This window comes from Olea europaea, chromosome 23, assembly GCF_002742605.1.
Source record: "Olea europaea var. sylvestris chromosome 23, O_europaea_v1, whole genome shotgun sequence".
In the NCBI taxonomy this organism is placed as follows: Eukaryota; Viridiplantae; Streptophyta; class Magnoliopsida; order Lamiales; family Oleaceae; genus Olea; species Olea europaea.
In genome coordinates, this window is record NC_036259.1 from 1,081,996 (window position 1) to 1,107,647 (window position 25,652).

General features: G+C 36.7%; 4 protein-coding genes across 12 annotated transcripts; 1 reads left to right on the plus strand and 3 right to left on the minus strand.

The window, feature by feature from the left end:
• The first annotated feature begins 163 nt into the window (after positions 1 to 163).
• On the plus strand, positions 164 to 18,389 carry LOC111372077. Of its 8 annotated transcripts, none has more exons than XM_022994241.1 (10): positions 164 to 284; positions 8,124 to 8,901; positions 10,197 to 10,382; positions 10,518 to 10,609; positions 12,874 to 12,933; positions 13,045 to 13,114; positions 13,984 to 14,187; positions 17,577 to 17,898; positions 17,992 to 18,044; positions 18,133 to 18,389. In XM_022994241.1, exons 2-9 carry the CDS (start codon positions 8,239 to 8,241, stop codon positions 18,018 to 18,020), a joined length of 1,626 nt encoding a protein of 541 aa, XP_022850009.1. In that variant the 5' UTR covers positions 164 to 284; positions 8,124 to 8,238; the 3' UTR covers positions 18,021 to 18,044; positions 18,133 to 18,389. The 8 variants fall into 8 exon arrangements, 7 of the variants coding, with proteins under 7 accessions (XP_022850009.1, XP_022850008.1, XP_022850014.1 ...); XM_022994240.1 differs by having other exon boundaries at positions 8,156 to 8,901; XM_022994246.1 differs by having other exon boundaries at positions 8,156 to 8,901; positions 18,004 to 18,044.
• Positions 3,386 to 5,201, minus strand: LOC111372446. The gene is made up of 2 exons (XM_022994803.1): positions 3,715 to 5,201; positions 3,386 to 3,611 (listed from the first exon to the last, which is right to left on the minus strand). Exons 1-2 carry the CDS (start codon positions 5,199 to 5,201, stop codon positions 3,386 to 3,388), a joined length of 1,713 nt encoding a protein of 570 aa, XP_022850571.1.
• A 203-nt stretch (positions 18,390 to 18,592) lies between the features above and the next one.
• LOC111372447 (exopolygalacturonase-like) lies at positions 18,593 to 20,151 on the minus strand. The gene is made up of 4 exons (XM_022994804.1): positions 19,957 to 20,151; positions 19,539 to 19,847; positions 18,945 to 19,460; positions 18,593 to 18,826 (listed from the first exon to the last, which is right to left on the minus strand). The coding sequence occupies exons 1-4, from the start codon at positions 20,149 to 20,151 to the stop codon at positions 18,593 to 18,595; spliced, it is 1,254 nt and encodes a 417-aa protein (XP_022850572.1).
• A 2,416-nt stretch (positions 20,152 to 22,567) lies between these two features.
• Positions 22,568 to 24,647, minus strand: LOC111372078 (probable WRKY transcription factor 28). 2 transcript variants are annotated; one of them, XM_022994249.1, is made up of 3 exons: positions 24,102 to 24,647; positions 23,582 to 23,725; positions 22,568 to 23,328 (listed from the first exon to the last, which is right to left on the minus strand). In XM_022994249.1, exons 1-3 carry the CDS (start codon positions 24,509 to 24,511, stop codon positions 22,995 to 22,997), a joined length of 888 nt encoding a protein of 295 aa, XP_022850017.1. In that variant the 5' UTR covers positions 24,512 to 24,647; the 3' UTR covers positions 22,568 to 22,994. The 2 variants fall into 2 exon arrangements, with proteins under 2 accessions (XP_022850017.1, XP_022850016.1); XM_022994248.1 differs by having other exon boundaries at positions 22,568 to 23,340; positions 24,102 to 24,645.
• Between the last annotated feature and the right edge of the window lie 1,005 nt (positions 24,648 to 25,652).

The window sequence follows — 25,652 nt, forward strand, 5'->3', positions numbered from 1 at the left end:
TAAATTTTGTTTACTATCAATTTTATTAAAATTTAATAAAAATTTGATCTTTATCGAAACCAAATATGGACTTTATTTTATGACCATTTAAAACTTCTACCGTTGGTAATTTGCCATGCAGAGACGAGATAAAAATTACCAGTCCATATCCCCTCTCACATCAGCATCTACAATGACACAATTTGCTTGTGAGATATCTAAAACCCAATTATCCCGTCTGATCACTTTCTGGATTTCAAGTTACGGGACCCCTTTTAGGCCACTACAACTTCTTTCTGATTCTGGTAAGTTCCGGGCTTTATCAGCAACCCCCTCCCCTCTTGACCCCACCCACCCAAAGGCAAATTAAAGAGAGAGAAAATACTGGGATTTTGGATAGTATAAGAAAGATGTATCAAGAACATCCGAATTTATTTTTCGATGTTTTTAACCATTTTATGTATCTCTCTTCACATACTGGCAGAGGCATGTATTGGTCTTTTTTATGGGGGTGGGCAGGCTAATTGCTTTCCAAATTATTTTCTTTGATGAATTCTAAGTTCAGATTTATCATAATATCGATTCATCAGTATATGTTAATCCCGGATTCCTGATTTTTGTTGTCTAGTATATATTGGGAACCTCCATGTTAACATGTATGAAAGATGATCAAAAGTGATATCTAGATACTGTGTGGATTCCTAACATTTTGGGCTCTGTCTTCTGTTGGAATTAATGTTATTTTGCATACTCAGCACGGTTACTGTTCTCTTCTGTTCAGTGACAGAAATCGACAAGCTTTGGATATTTTGAAGACAGATTACTCTGATTTTGTCAATGATACTGATTTTTTTTTTGTAGAGTTGCATTGTCTTTTATGCTTTGTTTTAAGAATTGAAGATGGTGTTACTTGGAGAATTAAGGAAAGTTTGATTGGGTCAAGTGGAAGAGCACATCTATGGTTTTGTGTGATTGACGGTGTCTTGTAAGATTGAACTGAGAATTCTATATAGAATTATAATCAAATCAGCTACTGTATCTTTAATGACACTGACACCATCCACAAAAATGAAAAGTATTTGAGTATTTATGAAATGAAAAATTATGATGGATCAGGATAAATCTATAAGAGGTAGAATAAGAGATGAGCACGTATGTGAGTAGTTAAGATAGCATTCATTGAAGAAATTTTGCCAAGACTAGATTGAAATGGTTAGGATAAATTCAAAGATGGTCGCTGGATGCAGCAGCTAGGAAGATAGTTAGAACGAGTTTTGATGGTACACCAAGATGAAGAGGTCTACCTAAACTCCTAAGAAATAGGATAGTTTAAAGGATTCAAATGGAACTTGATTAAGCAGAATATTAGATGACGACCCGCATATGAACCCCAGGTTCTGGTAAGTTATTTTTTTTGGCAAATTGCTTATAAGAAATATACTCTGTTTTGTAACATGCTGCAAATGATCTTGAATACCTTTTCCCCCTAACAACATATGTGTATGACTACAAACATAAATGATGCTAGTGAAAATGACTTTTTTTTTGATAAATAATCAAGTGTTTTATTAATTAAAAGATAATACACAGGAAGTGTATTATACACTTAAACAAGAAATAAATGTCATGAAGTTAGGCAGCCCATTTATGTGACTAGAAGCTACAGCACTAAACCAATTATACAATGTCAAATAAAATAATTCTCTAAACTGTTCTAAAGTCTGCATCTAATCATCAAAACAGCGCCCATTTCTTTCTCTCCACACGCACGAAACAATGCAGCCTGGAATAAGATCCCAAACGAGTTTACTGTCCTTGTCACGAAACTTTCTCCTCCAAGCCTTCAACAAATCTTCCATATGCCGTGGCGTCACCCAATCCATATGTTGAGAAGCCAAAATATCATTCCATAGCAAACGGGCGCCATCACAATGCAGGAACAAATGGTCAACCGTTTCCCCATCCTTTCTGCACATATGACACCAATTTATAATATAAAACCCCCTCAATCAAAGATTGTCCACCGTTAAAACTTGTCTTCTCACTACCATCCATAGTAAAAATGCCACCCTTGGAGGCAGTTTACACTTCCATACCATCTTCCAAGGAAATAAATTCTCCGCAGATCCCAAGAAGGATTTAAAATAAGTGCTAACTGAGAAAATGTCATCCCTTGTCGGCATCCACCTGATGCGGTCACACTCTCCAACCCTGATATGCACGTCATGCAAAGAGGTCAATAGCACTGTGTAATCATCCACTTCCCAATCTTGTAGTCCCTTTCCAAAAACAATGTTCCAACTGATGCTCCCGTTATGTGTTGTTAATACATCATTCACCATAGCAGATGGTATCACGGCAATACGATACAAAGAAGGAAATCGCTTCCTTAACGGTTGATCAGTACACCAACAGTCATCCCAAAAGCTGATAGTGTTGCCATTCCCCACATCGAAGGTCACTCTATTCCGAAAGTCACTCCACCCTCGTCGAATAAACCGCCATAAACTCACCCCGTAGGTACCATGACTCTCAACTAAACACCATCCACCATCCATCATGCCATATTTCTCTTCTATAATTTCTCTCTAGAAACTCTCCCTCTCCACCCCAAACCGCCATAACCACTTACCCAACAAGGCCTTATTAAACAATACAAGGCTTCTCAATCCGAGTTCCCCAACCCTTAAGGGAGAACAAACTGCACCCCAATTTACTAAATGAAATTTCCTCTCCTCTCCTAACCCTCCCCAAAGAAACTCCCTTTGGATCCTCTCTAGTCTCTTAGCCACTGTAACAGGAATGAGAAATAAAGACAAGAAATAAGTGGGGAGATTCGAGAGAGTAAACTTGATAAGAGTAAGACGACCTCCCTTTGAAAGGTACATACGCTTCCAACCCGCTAATCTCCTCTCCACCCTTTCCACTATACTGTCCCAAATGTTTTTACTTTTGAACCTTGCTCCTAATGGGAGCCTAAGATATGTCATACGCAATTGTGCAACCCTATAGCCCAATGTAGCAGCCAACCTTTCCACATTATCGACCTCTCCAACAGTGATGACCTCAGATTTTCCCAAATTTATCTTCATTCCAGATACGGCTTCGAAGCATAGAAGCAAACGACGCAAATTCCTAAAGTGCTTAACGTCAGCATCACAAAAGATCAGAGTATCATCTGCAAATGAGCTATTTGCAGTTGACCAATCCTAAAGCCCTTTAACAAACTTTCCCCCACAGCCTTTTCAACCATTTTACTGAATGCCTCCATTACAATAACAAACAGTAATGGAGACAAAGGATCCCCTTATCGCAATCCCCTACTACTTCGGAAATGGCCTTCAGGAGTGCCGTTTACCAGAACAGAAAAAGAGACAGTAGAAATACAAAATTGAATCCACTGGCACTACTTGGCTCCGAAACCACATCGTTTGAGCATATACAACAGGAAACCCCAGTTCACGTGACCATAGGCCTTTTGAATATCAAGTTTACATAGCATCCCTGGAACCCCTTGACGTAGTCTTGAATCAATACATTCATTTTCTATGAGAACGGAGTCCAAGATCTGTCGTCCTTTGACAAAAGCATTCTGATATTTAGACACCACTTTTTCCAGCACCTCCTTTAATCTAGTAGTCAAAACCTTTGCAATAATCTTATACACCCCACTTACTAGACTGATAGGTCGAAAGTCCTTAATGTCTGTCGCTCTTATTTTTTTGGGATCAGCACAATAAATGTGGTATTAGAGCTTCGACACACTGGAAAAAGTAAGCAAAAACATCCACAATGTCCGAACGTATCACCTCCCAACAAGCCTTGTAGAATGCGAAGGAGAATCCGTCCGGTCCTGGGGCCCTGTCATCATTCATACTGAACACCACCTCCCTAATCTCGTCCTCCCCAAATAGTCTTTCTAACCAACTGACATCCTCCTCAGAAATAGTGGAAAACTCTAGCCCCTCAAGCTCTGGCTTCCGATCAAACTGCTCCTTATAAAGGTTTTGGTAGAAACTCACCATTTGGGTACCAATATCCTGTAGGTCCTCAAAAGTTACCTCATCCACCTCCAGCATAGAGATACAATTATTGCGCCTGTTGGAATTGGCCACCCTATGGAAAAACTGTGTACACTTATCTCCCTCTCTCAACCACTTAACCCTAGATTTCTGGCGCCAAGAAATCTCCTCCATCTCCACCAACCTCTCTAGGTCACCCCTTAATTCTTGATGTCGCTCCCTCTCGTCCCCTCCCAATCCTCGACATTCCTCCTTCCTATCCAATTTCTCTATTTCTAAGGTGCATTGATTTTTACGCCAGTTAACATCCCCCACCTCCTTCTCATTCCACCTTTTGAGGTCTCCTTTTAAAGCCTTTAATTTTTGGTCCAACACATAACTGGGGGACCCCCTGAACTTGTAAGAGGCCCACCAAGTCCGTACTCGCTCCCCAAAACCATCCACTTTAAGCCACATTTTTTCAAACCTAAAAGGCCTTCTCCCGCTATATCCCACATCCCCAGATAATGAAATTGGGAAATGATCTGAGTATACCCTCCCTAGTCTCCTCTGAGCAACATCCGGGTACTTAGCCTCCCACTCCACACTAATCAAGAACCGATCTATTCTAGAATGAACAGGTAGCTCTCGATTAGATGACCAAGTAAAATCTCCCCCCATCAAAGGCATATCCACCAACATATTCTCCCTGATAAAATCTTCAAAGTCCTCCATAGTCCCTGTTAGTCTCCCGCTGCTAGACCTTTCAGTAGGAAAGCGGTCCACATTAAAGTTGCCCCCTATGCACGTTGGGAGGTTCCACCAAGCCATCATACCTGCCAATTCATCCCACAATCCGCCTCTACTTTCATCAACATTAGGCCCATAAACTCCTATGAACATCCAACGAAATCGATCCCCAATATTTGTAAATGAAAGGGATAGGGAAAAAAGCCCTTCACTAATCTCCTCCAACTGAAAGACTCTAGTATCCCACATAATAAGCACCCTTCCTAAAGCCCCCACTGATCCCACAAATTGATACCCAATATGTTGTCCCCCCCATAAGCTACTAACAACAGCCCTCGAAACGGTCTCCAACTTTGTCTCCTGTAAGCAAACAATGTCAGCCTTCCAATCCCTTAAGAGATTTCCAACACCTAACCTTTTACCAGCTTCATTGAGCCCCCTCACATTCCAGCAAACAATTTTTGGGATCATCTTGACACACTTTCATCCCTCCCCATCAATCCTTTTCTTGACTCACCACTCCTTCTGTCATAATTAACCGAGCATTCAAGCCTTTTAAGTTCACGGTCACCCTTTCTTCTTGTCTTACCTCCTGGTGTATCCATCCCTTGTCCCTTACTCGCCTCCAACTCCTCAAATAGTCGCAAGAGCTTATGTTCATACCCATCACAGGACATCCCCACCATTTTGCTGAAGTCCAAAATTTTTTGAAGAGCTCAACTCGATGGTGGTGGTCTAAAGTCAAGCTCACTCATTTCCACTATCTCCCCAGAGGAAAGTTGATCATATTGTAAGTCCTCTTCTTCTACCCGACCTACATCCCTATTTATATCCTCCTTTTTGACGCCCTCCACCCACACAACTAGAGCTTTATCATTCCCTAATTCTTCCTCATTTATAGACTTAGAGTATCTCCTACAGTAAATATTCGTGATCATCTTTGCCAAACCTGTTGCCCCTTGTTGTTTCTCAATTGCCACATCCGGTCTCTCCGACTCCAAATTCATCAAACGCAGTTCCCCTTCCTTGTCCCTTACTTCCACCTCTGCCCCTCTACTTTGTACTTGGGCCTCGCCACTTGGCTCAACCATCACCTCTGTAGTGTTAGCCCTCTTCGATTTCAACTCCTTAGACACCTCATTAGCTACTACATTTCCGTTTGCTGTATAGTCATCTAGGCCCACTCCACACGCATGACAATACTTCTGCTTATAACCCATTATCTTCCCGCTATCCAATAACCTCATTAGTTCATCCAATTCCCCTTTCAGTACCTTTATATGTGCCCTTATGTCAGCATAGTTTGCAGAAATATCATGCGTTCCTTCAGTAGTCTTATTGCTGTCCTTATGTGCCGTTAAATGGCCATCCTTGTTTGGTCCCCAGATTTGTGGACCGCTCTTCTCATTTACCGATTTATCCTTCTGCGTCCGTACCCATTGATCAGCATTCTGAGAGGCCCGTGCCGTAACTGCAGCATAGGTCATCCCTTGCAGGCTTTGATCTTCCACTACTCGATGCTTAGCCTTATCTTCGACAACAAATGATTCTATAACTGCTTGAAACACGCGAGAGATCGCTGCCCATCCCTTTCCATTACGCCCTTCAGGTACCATCACTACACCCTGTCGCCGTCGCTCCCCATACTGCGCTATTATGAGATATCTTCCACGATTGTTAGTACATCGTTGTGCCAAAAACGCTCGAGGGGTCTCATTAAATTTCGCTACAAAATCCTCCGACACACTCGCCGTCCTTAACTTACCCATCATATTAACCATCCACATAGCTCCAAATCTTCCCATGAGAATAGCACTGGAGATCTTAGCTCCCCATTCTGATATCTTAGCCATGCCTGAATCAGTGACAGACACAACAAATTGTTTTGCCTCAATTTTGAAACTGGAGCAGAAGACCAACATGCCATTAGGAACTCTCTGTCTCCCTAAATTTCGTGCAACCGAAGCATCATACGAAGAAACAGGATGGTTATTTATCTCCAACGAATTCTGCACGATCTGAGCTCTCACCAGCGGCGGCGCGTGGCGCCAAGCGCGTGCCCAGATCGGCGCGTCCCCCGTGGTCGGAATGCCCTGACCAAGTCTCTTGTCAGGCGCGTCGGTCGGAATTCTGGCAGGATCTTGAGCCATCTGGGCTCGAATCCCCGGCCGATTTCTGCCTGTGACCACTCGCCAACCACCCAAGTCGCCGTTGCCTGCTTCAGAGGAGGCTGGGTCGTCGGCCAAAACAGCAGATCGGGCGAGGGTTTACACCCAGGGCCGTCGCCTGCGATTGTGGCTCGTTTTGTGGCGTGAGGCCGATTTTGTTGGGTCCACTAGGCGCCTGCGATGTTGCCGGTATGGTGGATTTGGATATTAGGGAGGGATGCTCCATCCCACAAGAGCGGGTTCTTCAACTGGGTGATTTCCTCAACGTTATAAAGAAAATTGTATATTCTTGTATATGGCAATACCCATTGTATTTGGTTTGTGGGTGGCCAATGACAGTCGTATTTATATACAGATAATTATCAATGAGATTCTCAAATGCAAAACAGCTTTCTAGCGTAAAATATTTCTATGGTGGAAAGCAATATGATTTTCTATCCCAAATCGACAGAAGGCTGCAAGATAGGTAAATTCTATGTTCTATTCACAGAGGAAAAGAGTATATTAGTGAAAATGACTTACTCGATCAATATCCGTAATATGGAGCTGTATATAAGTTGAGAGACCAGATTGCGCTTAAAGAAGAGCCTTAAATTGAACATTTGTCTGTGATTTCAATATGATCAACACGTCCTAAAAGTAAATACTTAATGTAGGAGGCGGGTGCCTAAGACCTGATACGTAATATAAATATTTGAAGACAAAACATTCTGTTTTCTTTTGATCCAATGCTTAGCAAGTCTATTCGAGGCTGAAGTTTGCAATTTTGTGCTGTAGATGGTGAAGTGTAAGGGAAAGAAGGACTAAATTTGCACAACTATGTTTTTCTTCCTCTTATTACATTCTGAGTTTAATTGGGAGCCAGATGCTTTTTGTGCAACTTGGGCATTAAGCCTGAGAATCACTTATCTCTCCATTCTGGATGTAGGAAAAAACGGAAAAAAAAAGTTTGTAGTACCTTCTGCAACTGAGTTTCTTCACATTTTTTTGGAAACTTCATGGCCCTTCACTTTTACTTCAATCAGAAAAAATTGGGACAGTTAGATTATGTGTTCCTAATTATACATTTAGCACTGTAGAATGTATCTAAGAATTTACTTCACCAACCCCCTCCCCTGGAAAAAAAGAAAAGAAAAAGATGAAGATGAAGAAGTATATTTGGTTGTTATAGATCTTAATAGATTTGGAGGTGTGTAACTTACCCTTTTTAATTCCTTGTTTCCAGCTTCATTGAAGTTAATGCCTTGGGGATTTCAGGTAAACTTTCTTGCTCCTTACTGTTAAAAGGAAGAGCAACGAGCTTTGCAACCGAGAATTATCCCTGATAAAGGAGCAATGATATGAAGAAAGAAGAGAATAAAGAACATCAATTTTCCAGAGATGTCATGCTGGGTGGCGAGTTATGGACAGATGGGCTAATTTGTGCTTTTGAATTTATCCGAGGCCATATGAATACCTATAGTTCAAGGTCTAAGTTAGATATACAGTCTTCACAACCAAAGATTGTTACGACAAGAAAGAAGACCATATCTAAATGCAAAACAACTGATAGTTTACCCCAATACTTCAGCGAAAGCAATTTCGAAGAACCGTCTCTCATAGAGTCAGGAGCCACGGACAGTGACAATTTGAATGGCCATTTTTATAATCAGAACTACCATTTAGGCTGCTTTCATCCTCCGGAAAGATCTCCTGGCAATTGCTGGATGCCTATAGGCTGGGCCAGAATTTCTGACCTACTTCAGAAGGTTCAGGTCAATGCTGTTTGGGACTTGCAACATTTTGAATTCACAGATGAGGAAGATGACATGACTGTTGCAGATATTGCAGCTCCATATTGGGAACGCCCCACAGGACCAACTTGGTGGTGTCATGTGGATGCAAGTCATCCATTTATCAATACATGGCTGAGCAATGCTCAGTGGTTACACCCTGCAATAAGCATAGCCTTAAGAGATGAAAGTAAGCTGATCAGTGAGCGTATGAAGCACCTCTTATATGAGGTACTCATTATAATGTGTTTGCGGCTACTATTCAACTTTAACCTGGAGATTTTTTATTATGTATTTTACTTATATAGAACTGTGATGTCGTCACCATGGGAAGAGGATTCAGAACTTTCTTTTCACATGCAGTATTGTTTGTTTGAAAATATTCCCCTTTTCTCATTTTTGAAGAGGAGAGCGATGGAAGTTAGGAAGGGGTGGCAGAGTATTAGGGTTTTGAAAGATAGTAACAAGATACAAGCTTTTACTAAGTTATACTGTAAACTAGAAAGTGCTATGGACTGAATGGCAGCATGGAAAAATGGGTTGTCCTCTGAGAATTAAGTCGGATAGTGAACATTGGTATGTTGGTTATTCTTGTTCGACAATGTATTGTAGTAGTGGGGAAACGGTGATGGTTTAAAACAGCTCATGTGGAAACCTTGACAAGCGATCTGTAAAAATCAGAAAGCTTGATGTGATTGAGGGCATTTAATAACTAAGATTCATTTTGACCATATTAAAAGTTTTCTGGGCATGTATGCTACGCTGTACACTTACTTGAGTGAGTATCACAGAGATCATATTTCAGTTCATTGGTGTTTTGAATTCTTCAAACTCCATTTTTGAAAATATTTATTAAAATAATTCATATATCGATTGAAATAGGCAGGGTTATGTCTACAAATTGGTGTCTGCATCCCTTAACCTCAAATGTTACCTGACAATCTCCTGTATTTATGTACTTAAAAGTAGTTGTCACATTAGATATATTAGATTCTTGCTAGAGGAGAGCTTAGGAAGATTCCCCACGTCACAGAGTTTTTTGAGATGAAAGGAAAAAAGATGAGAATATTTATGTTATTGAAGACAGGAGAATAGTAGTAGTAATGGAAAGTCCAAAGCTCATGAATGATACTGAATAACTTACAAAAATAACTTAATAGGTAAATAAACAGGATAAAGTGTGTAGGGAGCAAAGTAGATCTAGCAGAATTTATCATCTCTTTATTTGTTTCTATTGTGGAGTGAGGTGGGGGGTTTATATAGAGGATGTTACATTTTCGATCTCCTTGTACAGTCCTGCGCTTGTATGATCTAGGGGAAATTTATTTTGGTCATTGAACGAAGATGTTATTATGTTGATCATGGTGAATACCAAAATATGCACCTTCCACTTGTCTGCTGACTATAATCCTTAGAACAAGTACTTTGCCTTGACCAGATTTCCTGGAAAAATAGAAGAACACATTTACGTCCATTTGTTTTCAACAAGTAGATGCCTGTTAGAAGAGAATTGCATTTGTGAACAGGTTCCTGTGAGGGTTGCTGGAGGACTATTGTTTGAGCTATTAGGTCAGTCAGTGGGTGACCCTGATGTTGAAGATGATATCCCTGTCGTTATACGATCTTGGCAAGCACAAAACTTTTTGTTGACAGCATTGCATACTAAAGGGTCGTCATCAAACATTAATGTATTAGGTGTCTCAGAAGTCCAGGTTTGTCAATTATTAACTACAAAGTGTAGCCACAATGTCGCTTCTTCTTCTTCTTCTTTTTTTAGGGAAACCAATTAGTTAAATATTTAAATTTTCTATATTTGATGAAGTAATTTAGTGGACTGTTTGAATCAGGAACTGCTTGCTGCTGGAGGTAGTAATCTTCCACGGACAAGTCATGAGGTTATAGCCCTTCTAGCTTGTCGCCTTGCGCGCTGGGATGACAGGTGAGAAATTTTCTATATTGTTTTTGCTTGTTTTAACTAATTATGATGGTCTGTTCATGCTGGACCTAAGATAGAGCATCTCTAAATCATCAAATCAACAAGAAATTTTCATTTAGCTTAAGGATTCCCATGTTTAGGGGGAATGAGGCTTAGTTTGTTGTCAGTAGTTTAAAAGTGCTCAAAATTTGTTTTTGCTTTTTATAACTAATTATGATGGTCTGTTCATGCTGGACCTAAGATAGAGCATCTCTAAATCATCAAATCAACAAGAAATTTTCATTTAGCTTAAGGATTCCCATGTTTAGGGGGAATGAGGCTTAGTTTGTTGTCAGTAGTTTAAAAGTGCTCAAAATTTGTTTTTGCTTTTTATAACTAATTATGATGGTCTGTTCATGCTGGACCTAAGATAGAGCATCTCTAAATCATCAAATAAACAAGAAATTTTCATTTAGCTTAAGGATTCCAATCTTTAGTGGGAATGAGGCTTAGTTTGTTGTCGGTAGTTTAAAATTGCTCAAAATCAAACTACCTATATCCTCAGAAAGGAAAAAAAAAACTTTCTTCTAAATTATTCTTCATATTTAAGAAGTTATGCCGTCTAATATTCTTTCATTGGTGACATCATTGAAAGCATATTTACTGACAAGCGAACGTTGTGTGGCATTGGTCAGAATATTTTTACATATACCTGTTTATTTCATGCTTATGTTGGGGAAGACATCTTTCTATGAGTTTATGATGAGCTTTCTTGAGAATTATTCTATGACGCTCTGACTCGGGTACTGGTATTGGGTACGGGGGGTATTGGGTAAGGGTACGTATCTAAGTATCCGATCTTTTATTTTCTAAAATGTAGAATACTGTATCATGACTAAAAAGAGTCCAAATTTCGGACACTGGTACGTGGGTACATTTTCCAAACTTCAATTTTTTTATTAATCCAAAATATCATTTTGAATAATCTAAAATCAATTATTGACAAAGAAGGAAATAGATATTGAATAAAGAGTTAAGACGAATAAAATAAAATTTTAGGGTTTAGTTTCAATTATGAACATTACTAAATGTTATATAAAATAGCAAATAATGGACTTGATTGCAATTTGGACTTAGTGGAGAACTAAATAGCACTACATGAAACCCATTTTCATTTCATACAAACAAAATCCTTAACTACCGATACAAAGAAGGAAAGAAGGAAAAAAAGAAAATGGAAATGGAAATAGAAGAAAGAAGAAGAAAGGGAAAACTTAGTGCCACTACCTTTCTCCACCCTCTCGATGGAGACGCTAGGTGCATAGAGAGCAGAAAAGGGAAAGGAGAAAAGCAGAAGAAGCAAAAACAACAAAGTGTCTGATTGAAACTTGGAGGATCCGACACAAAATTGTATACCCATATCCAAGTTATGTTGTGTCCGACACGGTACTCTGACTATTTTGAAAAGTCAGAGCATCAGAGAATGTATCACTGAAGTAGAACTCTTCTATGGAGACATTATAATTTGAGTTGTTAACTGGCTAACTACTGAAAAATTCTGGGTCCTTGAAGATCTTCATTTCATTAGAAATCCTTTTGGTACCTACTCCAGATTTATCATATTGTTTGTAATGTCGATGAAATTCATATATGCCGCTTTCATGTATATGCTTTTACAAGTAGAGAGAGAGAGATGTTGGATGGGAGGTAGGTAGGTAGCGAAGTGATATCAGCTCTTCTGAAGTTCGAGGATGGTGATCCTAATAAAATGCCCAAAGTTGAGATAGATTTTCTTTATCCAATATAGTTCATAAAGTTTGTGGAACTTAACTCCGAGCAATTGTTAACAACCCAGATCAAACTGAAGTTGGGTGAGCTAAGTATGAATGATCATACTTGAACTAGGGGTCATGCTGTGATAAAATGATTTCTGTTTGATGGTGGTGATTTGGTTCAAAAATTTACAGAACGCTGGTTACTTCTAATGAACTTTTCTCTAATTCCTTACTTCAGCAGCAGTAGCAGCTTACAGTCCTCCTTTCATAGAGGATTTTTACCTCCGTTCCTTGAATTATTATGTGCCTTATCTTGTATTTTAGTTATATTCTATCCTTTGTCTCCAAGTAGTTTCCTTTGTCAAGTTGCATTAGCTGCAGTGCATCAGTAAGTGAAAATCTTATGCTGGATCTCCAATTTATGAACTGTATCTATCCTTGAAATCCATATAGGTAAATTTTTATTTATTTTTTAATCTGTTTAGTAAGATACCCTATACATAATGTTCCCAGGTTGTTTCGTAAATACATATTTGGGGCGGCAGATGAAATCGAGTTGAAGTTTATGGACAGGTGACTTTTCCCTTTCTAGACTATGCCATTTTAATGAGAAAATTTCTACTTTACTCTGCTCAATTTTGTCAACTTATTAATCATTGTGAAATTGTTCTTGATTTTCTGTAGGAGAACTCATGAGGACATGCATTTGTTTGGTATTATTTTGAACCATGAAATTAGAAGTCTATCAACCCAGGTAAATTTTCATGGTTGCTTGAAAAGTAAATTTTCCGGGTGAGGAAACGCTGCATTTCTTTGGATTTATATTAAATTGCTTCTTTTTCCTTTTCCATTCTGATAGTCATGGATGAATCCATTAATTTCAGAAACAGATATCTACTTTGACAAATCTGTTGACAAAAAACTTTGGAAGATTATCGGAGAACTAATATCGATCATACATTACATTGATGCTTTTGAAATTCTGATACTGAATGGTGGTCACTAAAGTTTAGTTCTGGCTAGTTTGATCACATTGTGAAAAGAAGGAAACAAAAAATAACTGATTGATTACCACTTGAAACTGAGATGCACTATCAGATATTGACGTCTTCTAAGGTTTCCAACATTTGGGATATTCATGAATTGCAACCAAGTGCTATTTTCATCATCAGAAACAACTGATTTCTGACCTCTAGTATTGCACAAAAACAAAATAAATAATTGAATAAAGAGATTCGTCGTGATTTAGTGTCTGATTTCAATATCATTTGTAACTTCAACTATATTCTGCATTGATCATACTGATTGATTGTAGTAATAACTACTGAAACTTCTATAAAGGTTATATTTTTTACCATTAAGAATCTTTAACCTTTCTATTGAACTCTTGCAAATTGGAATTATTTGCCTCTGTGTTGCTAATACCCTTCTTATAGCTTGGTTGTTTTGTATTTTTGAACTTTATTTCTGACAAAGAATTCGACCATCTCCCTAGTGTTTTTGTTATTTTCATTTTTCTATTTAAACAGCTTTTTTTCAATATCACATGATGATTCTTTTTTAACAGAATACATCTCACGCTACAATGTAAAAACAATTTGATGCTTACCTTTTTTCTTACAGGTTATAAGAGTGAAATGGTCTTTACATGCAAGAGAGGAGATCGTTTTTGAACTTCTGCAACATCTAAGAGGGAATGCAGCAAGGAGTTTGCTTGAAGGAATAAGAAAGAGTACAAGGGCCATGATTCAAGAGCAAGAAGCAGTTCGCGGTCGCTTGTTTACAATACAAGATGTTATGCAGAGTACTGTTCGTGCATGTTTACAGGTGCCATAAGCTTCTCTCTACTCAAAGTAAAAAAGACAGTTTCTTGTGAAAGATATAGATGATATTGATAAGTATAAAAGGTTTACTTCTTGGTTGTTTATTCCACAGTCTAGATCAAATTTTTAAAAGGTGATGGAACAAAAGGTAATTTCCTGAATCCTTGGTCATTTTCATAATAACCTTTCCGTAATGGTGCAGAAGATTAATGCACTTGTTTAGCTGCCAGGAAGAGAAGTTGTATTATTATGTTTTAGAGTATCTAATATATAGCTTCTCGTTGAATTGTTTAGAGAAGGATTAACTGTTTAGCAATATGGTTGCCCTCTATTGTTTAGAGAATGATTCAACTGATCACATGGAAAAGGTATCAGAAAATGAATGCACTGGTAGTTTCACATGAATCAGGAGTGTACCTTGTAGTTATGAGTCCTACTTTTATTACATCTAACTCTAGAGCAGACCCTTTACGGCCATTATTGCAAAAATATCCTTTAATTTGCTTCTCAAGCTCAAGATGGTAAAGTTCATTTGAACTCTAAAGTGCTACACAAATATTCATTCTAATATAGTCATTGAAATTTTGGAAGGAGGTGTTGCTGCCTCTTCACCTACAATATACCTAGAATCTACTTGCTCTTATAAACATATTCCATTAGATGGTCATAGAAAAGTACACAAATTGCAACTATGCCAATTAAAGTGATCCACACCGTCTTCCAATATCAATAGGTTGATTGTTTCGCTCCCATTTAGCTAATAAGCCCGTGGATATTGAGGTTCCACAAGCATTACTTCCTGATACTATATTTGAAGCAGTTGTTCGAACCGAGAAATCCATGAATCAGGATCCTGATGTATATAGATACAAATGGTCCAATGGGAGCAAAACTTGTTTAAAACTACCTATAGGTGATAGGGGCCGAGTTATTGATGTGAAGTGGATCTCCATTTGCTAGCCTCACGGATAATTACATTACCCTCAGAAGCAAGATCACGTCCTTCATTACGAGATTTCTCGAAACAAATGAAAATGAAACGAAAGATGAAACGTAAATCATGGATCAACTAAGCCCTCTCAGATTCGACCTCAAAATAATAGGGTCAACGGCCATAAACTAGAGAACCTTGACCAATTTGAAAGTCTACCGGTCTGTTAGGATGCCTTAGCTGCATCCAATCGTAGATGTTATGCCGGTCATACAGCAGCGAATCACGAAATCTTGGTGATCTTCTCTATCTAATAGATGGGGAGTCTTATTCAACATTCTATAACACTTCATGTTTCATAACTTGGGTACTTATAATGTTGAACATGCCAAAAGATTATAAAAAGTTATTGCAGATTTCTTTAAACTTCTATTACACAAATTAATATCATTCATCTTAACCAAAACCTAACTCTATTAACTATTAAAGCAAACTATCAAAATGGAAGTGATTCTGTTGGAATTATTGCTTTTCACCTTCTCAAATTCAGATTCTTTGGAAGTTTGTTTTTGAGTCAAATACCTCTTAGATTTTGTGTCAATGTTTAGTGTAGTTGTGTAGATCCACGAGTCTTTCTGCATTTTCTACATACTGACACTTGTAGAAGTGGGACTGGAAGATTTAGAATTCTTAATGCAAATGAAATAAGAAATATTTTGAGATTATAAATCTTCTTTAGAGCTCTACTATAGCAACTAGTTTAATTATAGCCTTCAAACTTAACTCAAATTACAACTAAATGACCAACAATGATAGTCACATCCATTAGCTACCAAGAATCATTACATAAAAAATGATGAAATCATTCAACTAAAATTTGCATGAAAAAAATTCATTAGCATTTTATTATTATTTTATAATGTCGAATAAAATATGAAATTGGTTACCTCACATTGAGTAGCACTCTACCTGGAATTACGTTATGAAGTGTTATACCTTTTTATACATTACGTGTCCTGTCTGTTGTCTCCATTTATTTTTATGGTTGGGGTATTAGTCATTTTGCGATTTCTGTCCATAGAGACTTTTGTTTGTTAGTTATATTTGGAAATTGTAATTTCCAAATATATATCATGTGAAGTCTAATAATACCCTTTAACAAGTTGAGTTTTGTAAACTTCCAATTTGTAATGTATTAGTTGGGTGAATCATGTGTGAAATGTCATTCTTGTTACTGTTGTGTGTTTCAAAATACTTCGTATGCCCAAATCAGAATTTTCTCAGAATGCCATAATGAGAATATTAGCATAGGGTCGATGCTAGAAATGATAGATTAATATATTAGTTATTTACGAGAATTGAGAACCTAGAAGTTTAGTGATTTGAAGGCAGAGATTAGGAGATTTATTATAGATTTACCAAGCTCATGCTAGGTTCCATGAGAAGGCTTTTTACGTCCAAGATGAAAATCTAGAAAAAAAATGGGGAAGGCAGAAACAAGCATGGATTAAACTGTGAGAAAAACAAGACTGATGCATAAAATCAGCTTGAGTGAAACTAATAGGTAAGGTTTTTCCAGCTAAGATATAGCAATGGAGATTATATGGTTAAAGTGAATTTTCATGTTAGATATCTATCAGTTTCGTTCTCCTTGTTGAAGTCATAGCTTAGTTTTGTATTTTTACATTAGTATTCAGTATAAGGACTTATATTATATACAAGGATGAGGTTAAGACTTCACGACACAAGTTTATTAAGTCGATATCACCCTTTAACTGTGTATTGAATCTTTAGATCTCTTGTTTTCTCACATGGGCTTCCCACTTTTAAGAGTCCTTTAGGTTTGTTTCTTTCTTCACATTTGTACAGGAGGTAGTACCTCCAGTTTTTATTCCTATAATTGGAGGTTAGGTATATGCTCCCTTTCATTGTAATCATTTATTTTCCCTAATTCCCTATGTCACATCTTACTGGAGCCTAAAAACATAGCGGGACTGTGATGGTAATTAAAAATAAAAAATAAAAAAACTCTTGTTTTCTCTGGAAATGAAGAGCTAAGTCTTGCTGCTTGATGATCAGTGTGATAAATGTAAGACTGTTTTTGGTCCACGTCATAAACTCCATATAGAATTTGCACTTGAAGTGAGTGGATATAGATTGCTGCTCCAACCTTCAATTCTATGCCTGCTGTATATATTTTACCCTGTAATATTTTTTCCTCACCAAAATATAATTGTTATAACTTCTCTTGAAGTAAATTATCGGTTCCCTGTGGCAACACGACATAAAGGGTAACTACCACGGCTCCCATTGAGCCATGAGCATATGAACACCCATATCTCTACTCCTTTACGATGTGGATTATTTTTGTATATCCATGATTTTTACTGCATTACTACAATGAGTTCTGGAGTCCATGCTTATCGACAAGTTTCAACCTCGCCTTCAAAAATTTGTAACAGGATCAGAGCCTCCATGTGCAACACAACCTGGGAGTTTTTGGAGGTTGTGGCCTTGTTCTTTCCATCATTGCTGGACTCTTTGGAACAAATTTGGATGGAATACCTGGAGCCGAAGGGTCCCCGTATGCATTTGCTCTATTTTCCAGTTCCCTCTTCCTTTTAGGAATTGTGCTAATAGCTACTGGGCTGATCTATCTGGGATTGAAAAAGCCACAAACTGAAGAGAAGGTTGAGGTGAGGAAATTGGAGCTTCAAGACCTTGTAAGGATGTTTCAGCATGAAGCAGAGACTCATGCCCAAGTCAGAAAAACTACAAAGAGTGGTGAAAATTTTGTCCATATCAACTGAAATAAGATGCATTTATAGTAAATCTTCTCCGGGTTAATTTCTCCTATAATATTATTCTTCTATTTAGCTAACCTGTCAGCCAAATGTCATCAATAGGTGCTGAGAAGTTTGTCCAAAGAGGTATCTCTTCTTGCCTATGATCACTCTGATTATTCAGAACAATTTTTTTCTAGTCCAACTTTCGGCTGTTGTATTATTTGTTCTGCAGGGAGGAAGAATTTGTTTCAGCTTGGCTAATCCGATAGCAGAATCCTAGGCTGCCACGTTCGGGCATGATAATAAGGATGGTTCAACGAGAAAAAACCTGCCTTCTAACGATGTATTTCTTTTTGACAGGAAACTTTTTATGGATATGATTTTGCATTTTACGAGGGTTTTGATTGTACAACTACGTGACAAAGCTTTTGATAAAAGTTATTGAAATATTTGGTTGAAAAGATAATAGAAGTTGTGGATCCCATGAAATGTGTAACCAATTGAAAAGATAGTAAATTTTTAACGAAGTTTTACCAAACAAACACTCAAATCATATCCATTATGGTCCAGTGGAGCATAATCCAAGCTAAAATCCAGAAAATTCTCAATATGATGACCAACTTTTCTGGGCCATATATGGATCATAAACCTATGGTAATACCGTAGTTCTGAAAAGAAAGCAAATTAAACTCCTATACACAACCAGGCGGCATCTGCTTGGCATAAGAAGAATCAATGACATTAGCACACCGAGAAGTTGCAGGTCCATCTGGTCCACTGTGAACCAAATTTATGTCTACAAACTCGATTTTCTGACAAGGCACTCTTTTACTGCACTCTAAATTCACTGCAATCTTTGAACTCGAAGTGCCCCAAATGTTTTTGAATGTCACATTCTTTATCTGAACTCCCGATATCGATTGACCCTATATTAAAAAATATAAACGTCGTTAACAAGTAGCAAGTTCGTAAAGCATGATCCTATTCAATATCGAACATGCCTTGAAAAAGAGAGAAGATAATGAAAAGGGAATTTGTTTTTGCCTCGGGAGTGCAAGGAGAACGTGGGCAATAGTCTTGATCAATAATAATAGGGTTGCTAGCATTTTGCATGAAAATGTCCTCAAATCTCATATCAGAAGCTAAACTGTTTAAAGATGGCGACCATGTTTTAATTCTCACTCCATTTTCAGTCCCTGTAAATGTGCAATTTCTTATGCTTAATCCTTGCACATAATCATTCTCATGGTCTCTTCCAAGGCTTCCAACACTGATGCCATGTCCGGGCCCACAAATAACGTCGAAGATGTCAATATTTTGACTGCCAGCAATCATGGCTATGCAATCGTCCCCGGTTCCAATAGTCGACTGAGAGATCTGGATTTTTTGAGAGCTACCAATGTGGATGCCGTCGGTGTTGGGGCTGTTGGCTGGCGCCATTACTTTAACATGGCTGATGTTCATGTTATTGCAGGCGAAAAGGTTGAAATGAGCATTTTTGCTATTGATTGATTGTACATTCTGGATTCTTGAATTGTTCACAAAGTTGAACCTCAATGTCTGCAAATGCAAATGATTTATTCCGTGAAATGATGCAAATAATGATGAAATAACAAGAATTGTTAGTGACAAACTTACAGCTGGTAGAGGTGAACATTTTGAATTCTCTGCACAATCATTAAAACCCCAAGCAGCAGATCCTTGGCCATCCAACGATCCACCACCTTCCACAGTCAAATCGTCGAGATATTGAAAACCAATCCAGGTGTCAGTGAAAAACTTCGAACTGTCTGTCGGGGCCTGAAGAGTCCCTTTAATTAAAAACTCCATAGATCCCTTGCACAATCCTTGGAAGGTGACAGATCCCAGCATAAACGTCCCAAGAGGGACTACAACCCCACTTCTTCCATCATATTCACACGCATATTTCCATGCTTCGAGAAATGCCTAATCAAGAAAATTCAAAAATGTCACGTTAAATGCCTGTTTAGAACACAATAAAATCTTGTTTATAATACCGTTCATCCCCTTTCTACAATTAGTTACCAAGGTTTACCTCAGAATTATCCGTCTTTCCATCTGCAACAGCACCATAGTCCAACACATTGAAGAACTTTGGTGGTAAAGCAGTATCGTTAGCTTCAAAAACGCGAAAAAGAAAGAAAAATGTAAGAACAATTCCGAAACCAGAACTCAGTGCCATTGCTCTTAGCTCTTGTGTTCTACAAGTAGTTCTTTGAATTAGGGTCATATCATGTAATTATGCGCATGGATTAGTTATAGAATGATTGATTCATTCTTTCCTTATATTAGATTTCATTGACATTAATTGATCTCCCTTTTTATACCACGTTTGATGCAGTTTCGAGGAAAGTAAAATGCTGAACTAACAATGTGATTGAAACATGTAAATGCATGCAACAACTTATTTTTTCCGTCTAATTGCATGAATTTGATCGATTAATCTTGCTTTACATATATTTTCTTCTGTATATAGAAGATTTGATGAGAAAATAATTGAAAAAATGTAAATTAAGAAGAGATTTTTGATTATTCTAAAGTTGGTAAAATCGGAAAAAAAAAAAAAATTCTTTAAACCCAGTTAAGATTATGCCTTTTCTACTTATTTGGTATCCAGTCTCTTTCATTCAGTATCTTTGACAAGATTCTAACGCTAAATTGTCCTAAATAAAGATCTTATGAAGATAATCTAATAATAAATCATTTTGTAGCACACACAGTCCCTATTTGACCTCATTTTTAAATGTTTTTTTCAAAGTTAATTTTAATCATACATTTCAATGAATTCACAACTTTTTAATCACATATTTCATTAATTTTATCAAAATATAATAAAAATCTGATTTCTATCAAACTTAAACAGAGGCTTAGCAACTTTAAAATTTTCTCCTTTTTTGCACTTGGATCAAATCGATGTCAGTTCATTTGAGACCACATTATATTGTTGATGCTCTTTCGACCTAACTAAAACTCTTTAAAAAAGATACCAATACTGTCAACAATGTCAGGCTACATAAGCCAGTCTTTTTGTTTTCATTTGTAAAACAAAAAAGAAAAGGAATTGAACCTTGCTTGAGTGCATGGTCCCTCATCTCGTATTTTGTCACGCATGTTTCTCTATAGTATGAATTTTTTTTTGATTGGAGACAAAAATCACTTATTGATCTATATCAAATGTTTCATTTCAAAATTTGCATAATTTGTAATTATTATTTCTTTATGAAAACTTAGGATATCACTCAAACCTCATAACACATTCTTATGCATGCCCACAAGTGTAACAATGACGGCCCGCCGGCTGAACCAAGCATGATAAAAGTACTAGATGAATGGACTCTTAAAGCACAACATCGATATTGACTTGACTCAAATGTCCAGGATTCAAATCTCTCCGTAAATTATGCAAACTAAAATAATTGTCCATGATAAATTTTACGGCTAAATGACGATAATTGAGGAAGAATCTTGACAAAAAGTAAATTTAAATACATAAATGTGCCTCATCTTTAATCATCATGTTAAGTTGTTAAATATGATAGTGGAGCAGCAAATAGAGTTAGTACTACTTATTTATAAAAATTATATACTTATGTGAACTCAAATAAATAAATAAATAAATAAATCTTCTCTCTAATTGTTCTAGTTTTTAGAAGTTTAAGATCTCCCCACAAGAAAATATGACTAAGAAGAAGTGATTGGGATACACGTTCCTCGACAATCAGTTCTTTGGTGAGACAATGATGTGGGTCTAAGTTCCTTAGTTGCCAGGATAAAGCACTTTGAAATATATGTCATTTTGTTCTTGCAAAAGTTCTTAGAAAACCACAAAAAGTTAGGCAGGTCTTCACAAATTTTTAATTTAAAACACCTTGACAAATTGAGGCTTTGAGCTCTTGTTTTGAACAACGCAGGAGTAAGCTGAAAGTGACTGAGTCTCCTTGAGCTTGAGGACATTTGGAAATTCTTAATTGCTGAAAGAGTATTAGCCCATATGACAATAGACATGTCTCACTTGCACCTTACTAAAATATTAATGACAGCATGCTTTCAATCTTAGCAATGTACATTAATGGGTACACGTTGCTAAAGACCTACGACAACTCATTATGCATGTTACAAATAGTCACTTTTCTTGTAATGCCAACACTAAAATAGCATTTACAATGTCCTCTGGCAACGCACAATGTTTACAAGGTATACGCCTCACTTTCTCTCAATCAAGAGAGTATGGTGTGGCTGCTCTGGTAGTGACGCCTTTGCCATTGTGTTTTCTATAAGGACCCTCCTAAGTAGGGAAGCCGCAAGAAAAAGAATAGTAAACAAAAATAGAAAACCTTAAAAAAAAAAAGGAACAATTAATGCAAGAAACTGAAATGAAAAAGGATTTCAAATTGAACTTCCCATCTTGGTATATGACAGATATATCTGGTCCCAAGTATTGACAATTTTCTTAATCACCTCCATCCCCTCTTATCCATTGCTGTTCTAGACAAAATTTAAGTAACTATAATGTCCCTACACTAATAGCTTAAGCTTTAAATGAGGTAGTTATCAACGAATTTTGCTACTAATTGTACATAAAAATAGTACATAAGCGATTATAGAAAATGATGTGGAGGGAAAAGATTGAATGAAAAACTGACAAATGATATAATGTCATGTAAACATTATATAATCTCTTATGTAAAATCTGATGTACATATTTTAAGGTCCATTATCAACATGGTACCAGAGCAAAACAGTGTCCAAGTTCCCTTACCGGCCGTTTATGAAATGTAAACATAAATGTTGCCTGCACATTAGAGACCTTGTTCATGATCATTAGAAGTAAATAACTACATCCCTTCTCAACAACTTAGCTTTCAGTAGAGTGGTTTAAAAGTAGTTTCATTTCCCAAATTGGAACTAACTAGCGTAGTACTCTACATTCACCAGTAAATACAATGTTGAGAGTAGTTTTTTCTTTGACAGCAAGAAGAAGAGAATTGATCCATACACTTTAAATCGATCTAGGAATTCATCGTGCAAGTTTAGATACAATAAACACACAAAAAACTTAGAGAAAGACAGAATTCATGTATCCTCTTTGTGAGCAAATGAGGGAAACATGTCAGGCATAAAATTATATTCAGGAAGTTGGTGGTGCTGCTGAGGATTAAGGTTATTATAAAACATGGAATTTGCGTGGTTTTGGTTACTTGTTGGTATCATTTGAGAAGAGGTATAGTCCTGCTGAAAACTCGGGATTTTGGGCTGCAGCGGAGGTGCCACCATGTCGGTGGCCCGGCCGCGGAGCATGGCCGGACTGTGGTGGTTGTGCTGGCTCTCATAGGTGGTGATCACCACTGATGGATCTTGAAATGATCTTTCAATTCTTTTCTTCACAGTGCACTTTTGAGCTGTGCATCTATAATAACTCCTACAACAATTAATGAGGAGATCGGGTTAATTTAAACAGATTACGTGCTTCTCGATCTATATTAATTTTTCTTATTTCTTTGATGAAAACTATAGGTTAATTCAACATAATTTTTTTTTTTTTTGACATTCTTCAGCCAACAAACTTGAAAAATAAGTTAATTTGATACTAATCAATTATTTTACATTGTACTGCAGGTGCAAAATTTATCATGCGCAGGAAATTAAATACAGATAATAACCTTGGAAAAGGACTATTTTTCACTGCTTTCTGGCCATATTTCCTCCATCTATAACCATCTTCAAGATTATCAATTTCACTCTTCGTCTTGAAGGCAAAACGCGGTTCTCTTTTCTTTTTCTCCACTTTCTGTATTGGTTTGTTCCTGAAAATTAATTAAATAGCATTAATTAATCAAATCGGTTCTTAAAAATTGATTCCATGAACTAGAATTAATTTTGATTCCATATCAATAATTATATTATCCGCACGAAATTTCTCGAACACTGGACAAAAAATGACAGTGCTTGAGAAAATTAGGGTTTCATTTCACACACAAATAAGTATCAATTTCTAGATATGAAAAGAGGGACATAAAATTAAGTAGAAAATATATAAAACCATCTTACTATTTTTTATCTGTTTGGCAAATAAGTGCAATTATTAGTTAATTGAAAACTTGCAAGGATAAATAAGTCCACCTTGATAGTAATTAATTGTCCTAATTGTCAAAAAATTCAAGAAAAACCTAAAAAACCTACACTTTTTTACACTTTTCATCTCCATCGTCACACACTTTTTTCGGCGGATCTTCCTTGCTTTTGGAGGATTCCTCTTCACCTCCAGCCGCAGAAGAAGACGATGACTCAGCTGAATTCGGCGTCAATGGATTTTCATTAATCTCTCCTGCTGCCTCTCTAACGCTGATATTTTTCTTTGAATTACAAGTATCATTTGCAGGATAATTAACAGCATGAGATGATGAACAAGAAATGTCAAATGCTCTTGATAGAGTGTTGTAATCCACTGTTTCATGAAAGAAATCAGTGAAGCTCATATGAGAAGGGTCAAATCCAACAGGGTTGGATCCCAAAAACCCTGATACCATATTCTGATCATGATGAAAAGAATTGTAGGGTTGATATGGATACTTGTTTTGGTCATCAGACATAGAGAAAATATTGAAGAAGATTATAGGAATGGAGAAGAAATTATTCAAGATCTTTGTTACACAGTGTTCTATAGCTGGAGATAGCTTTGGTTAGCTTTTTTGGCTTAACTTCTAGAGAGATAGTGATGACTTGAATACTGCATGCTTTGATTGATACATATGGAATACAACTTTTCTTGAATCTTTGTCGTGATAGGCTAGTACAGGTTGGCTAAAGACAAAATAATAATAATAATAATAATATAATTTGTTTTCTCGGTTTAAAATTAGAGTTAGTAAGTTATGAATAAGTTATGTGTTTTGATAGTAATCTTTACGTTTTCCTTAAAGTAAGAAGAAAACTCTTCTATTGAAGAGGATAATTTAAGCCTAGCCAAATATGACACTAGGCTAGATATTTTCTCTTTTATTGGATAGAAGAAAACTCTACTAAGTTATTTGAAATATCAAGAAATAGTTGTAACTATAGTTTTGATATAATTATTAAGTTAGGTAAGACTCCACTCCCCTTAATTATTTGATCACATACAATTGTACAAATTATTAGTTTTAATAATTCAAAAGAATATCCCAAAATAAATATTTAAAATTTTAGATTGATTGAAAATGATCCTTTTTTTCTTTTTATAAATAAAGGTTGAATCCCCATGCCAAATATATAGAGGTCGTTTTTCACAAAGATATGAAAAATCTTCCCTAAGGCTGGACAAAATCAATAAATGAGAAGCTTCGACTCGAGGCAATCAAACAAAAGTATCACATCGATCATTATCTTTCTCGCGGTCACTTTTTTGAATTAATTACAAGCTATAAGGAAAGGAAAAAAATGGAATTGTTAAAAGGAAATATAAACAATTTAATTTTTTTCATTTTTAATAATTGTATTGATGAAATCATCAAAAACTTATTCACATATTAATTGTAGCGCCTATAACCCATCTATAAAAATTTCATTACATGTTCGATCCTTTTTATTAGGAATAATATTTTTTATAGTCAACGACTATGATAGTCGTATTATGTGACATCTTCTATCATCTGTACAAACACATTTCTTTGTTTTCGTTTTCTTTTTTATTATTAAAATTTTTCTTTCATTTATTAATTATTAAAATTATGCCTTATAAGATACTATGGGCTT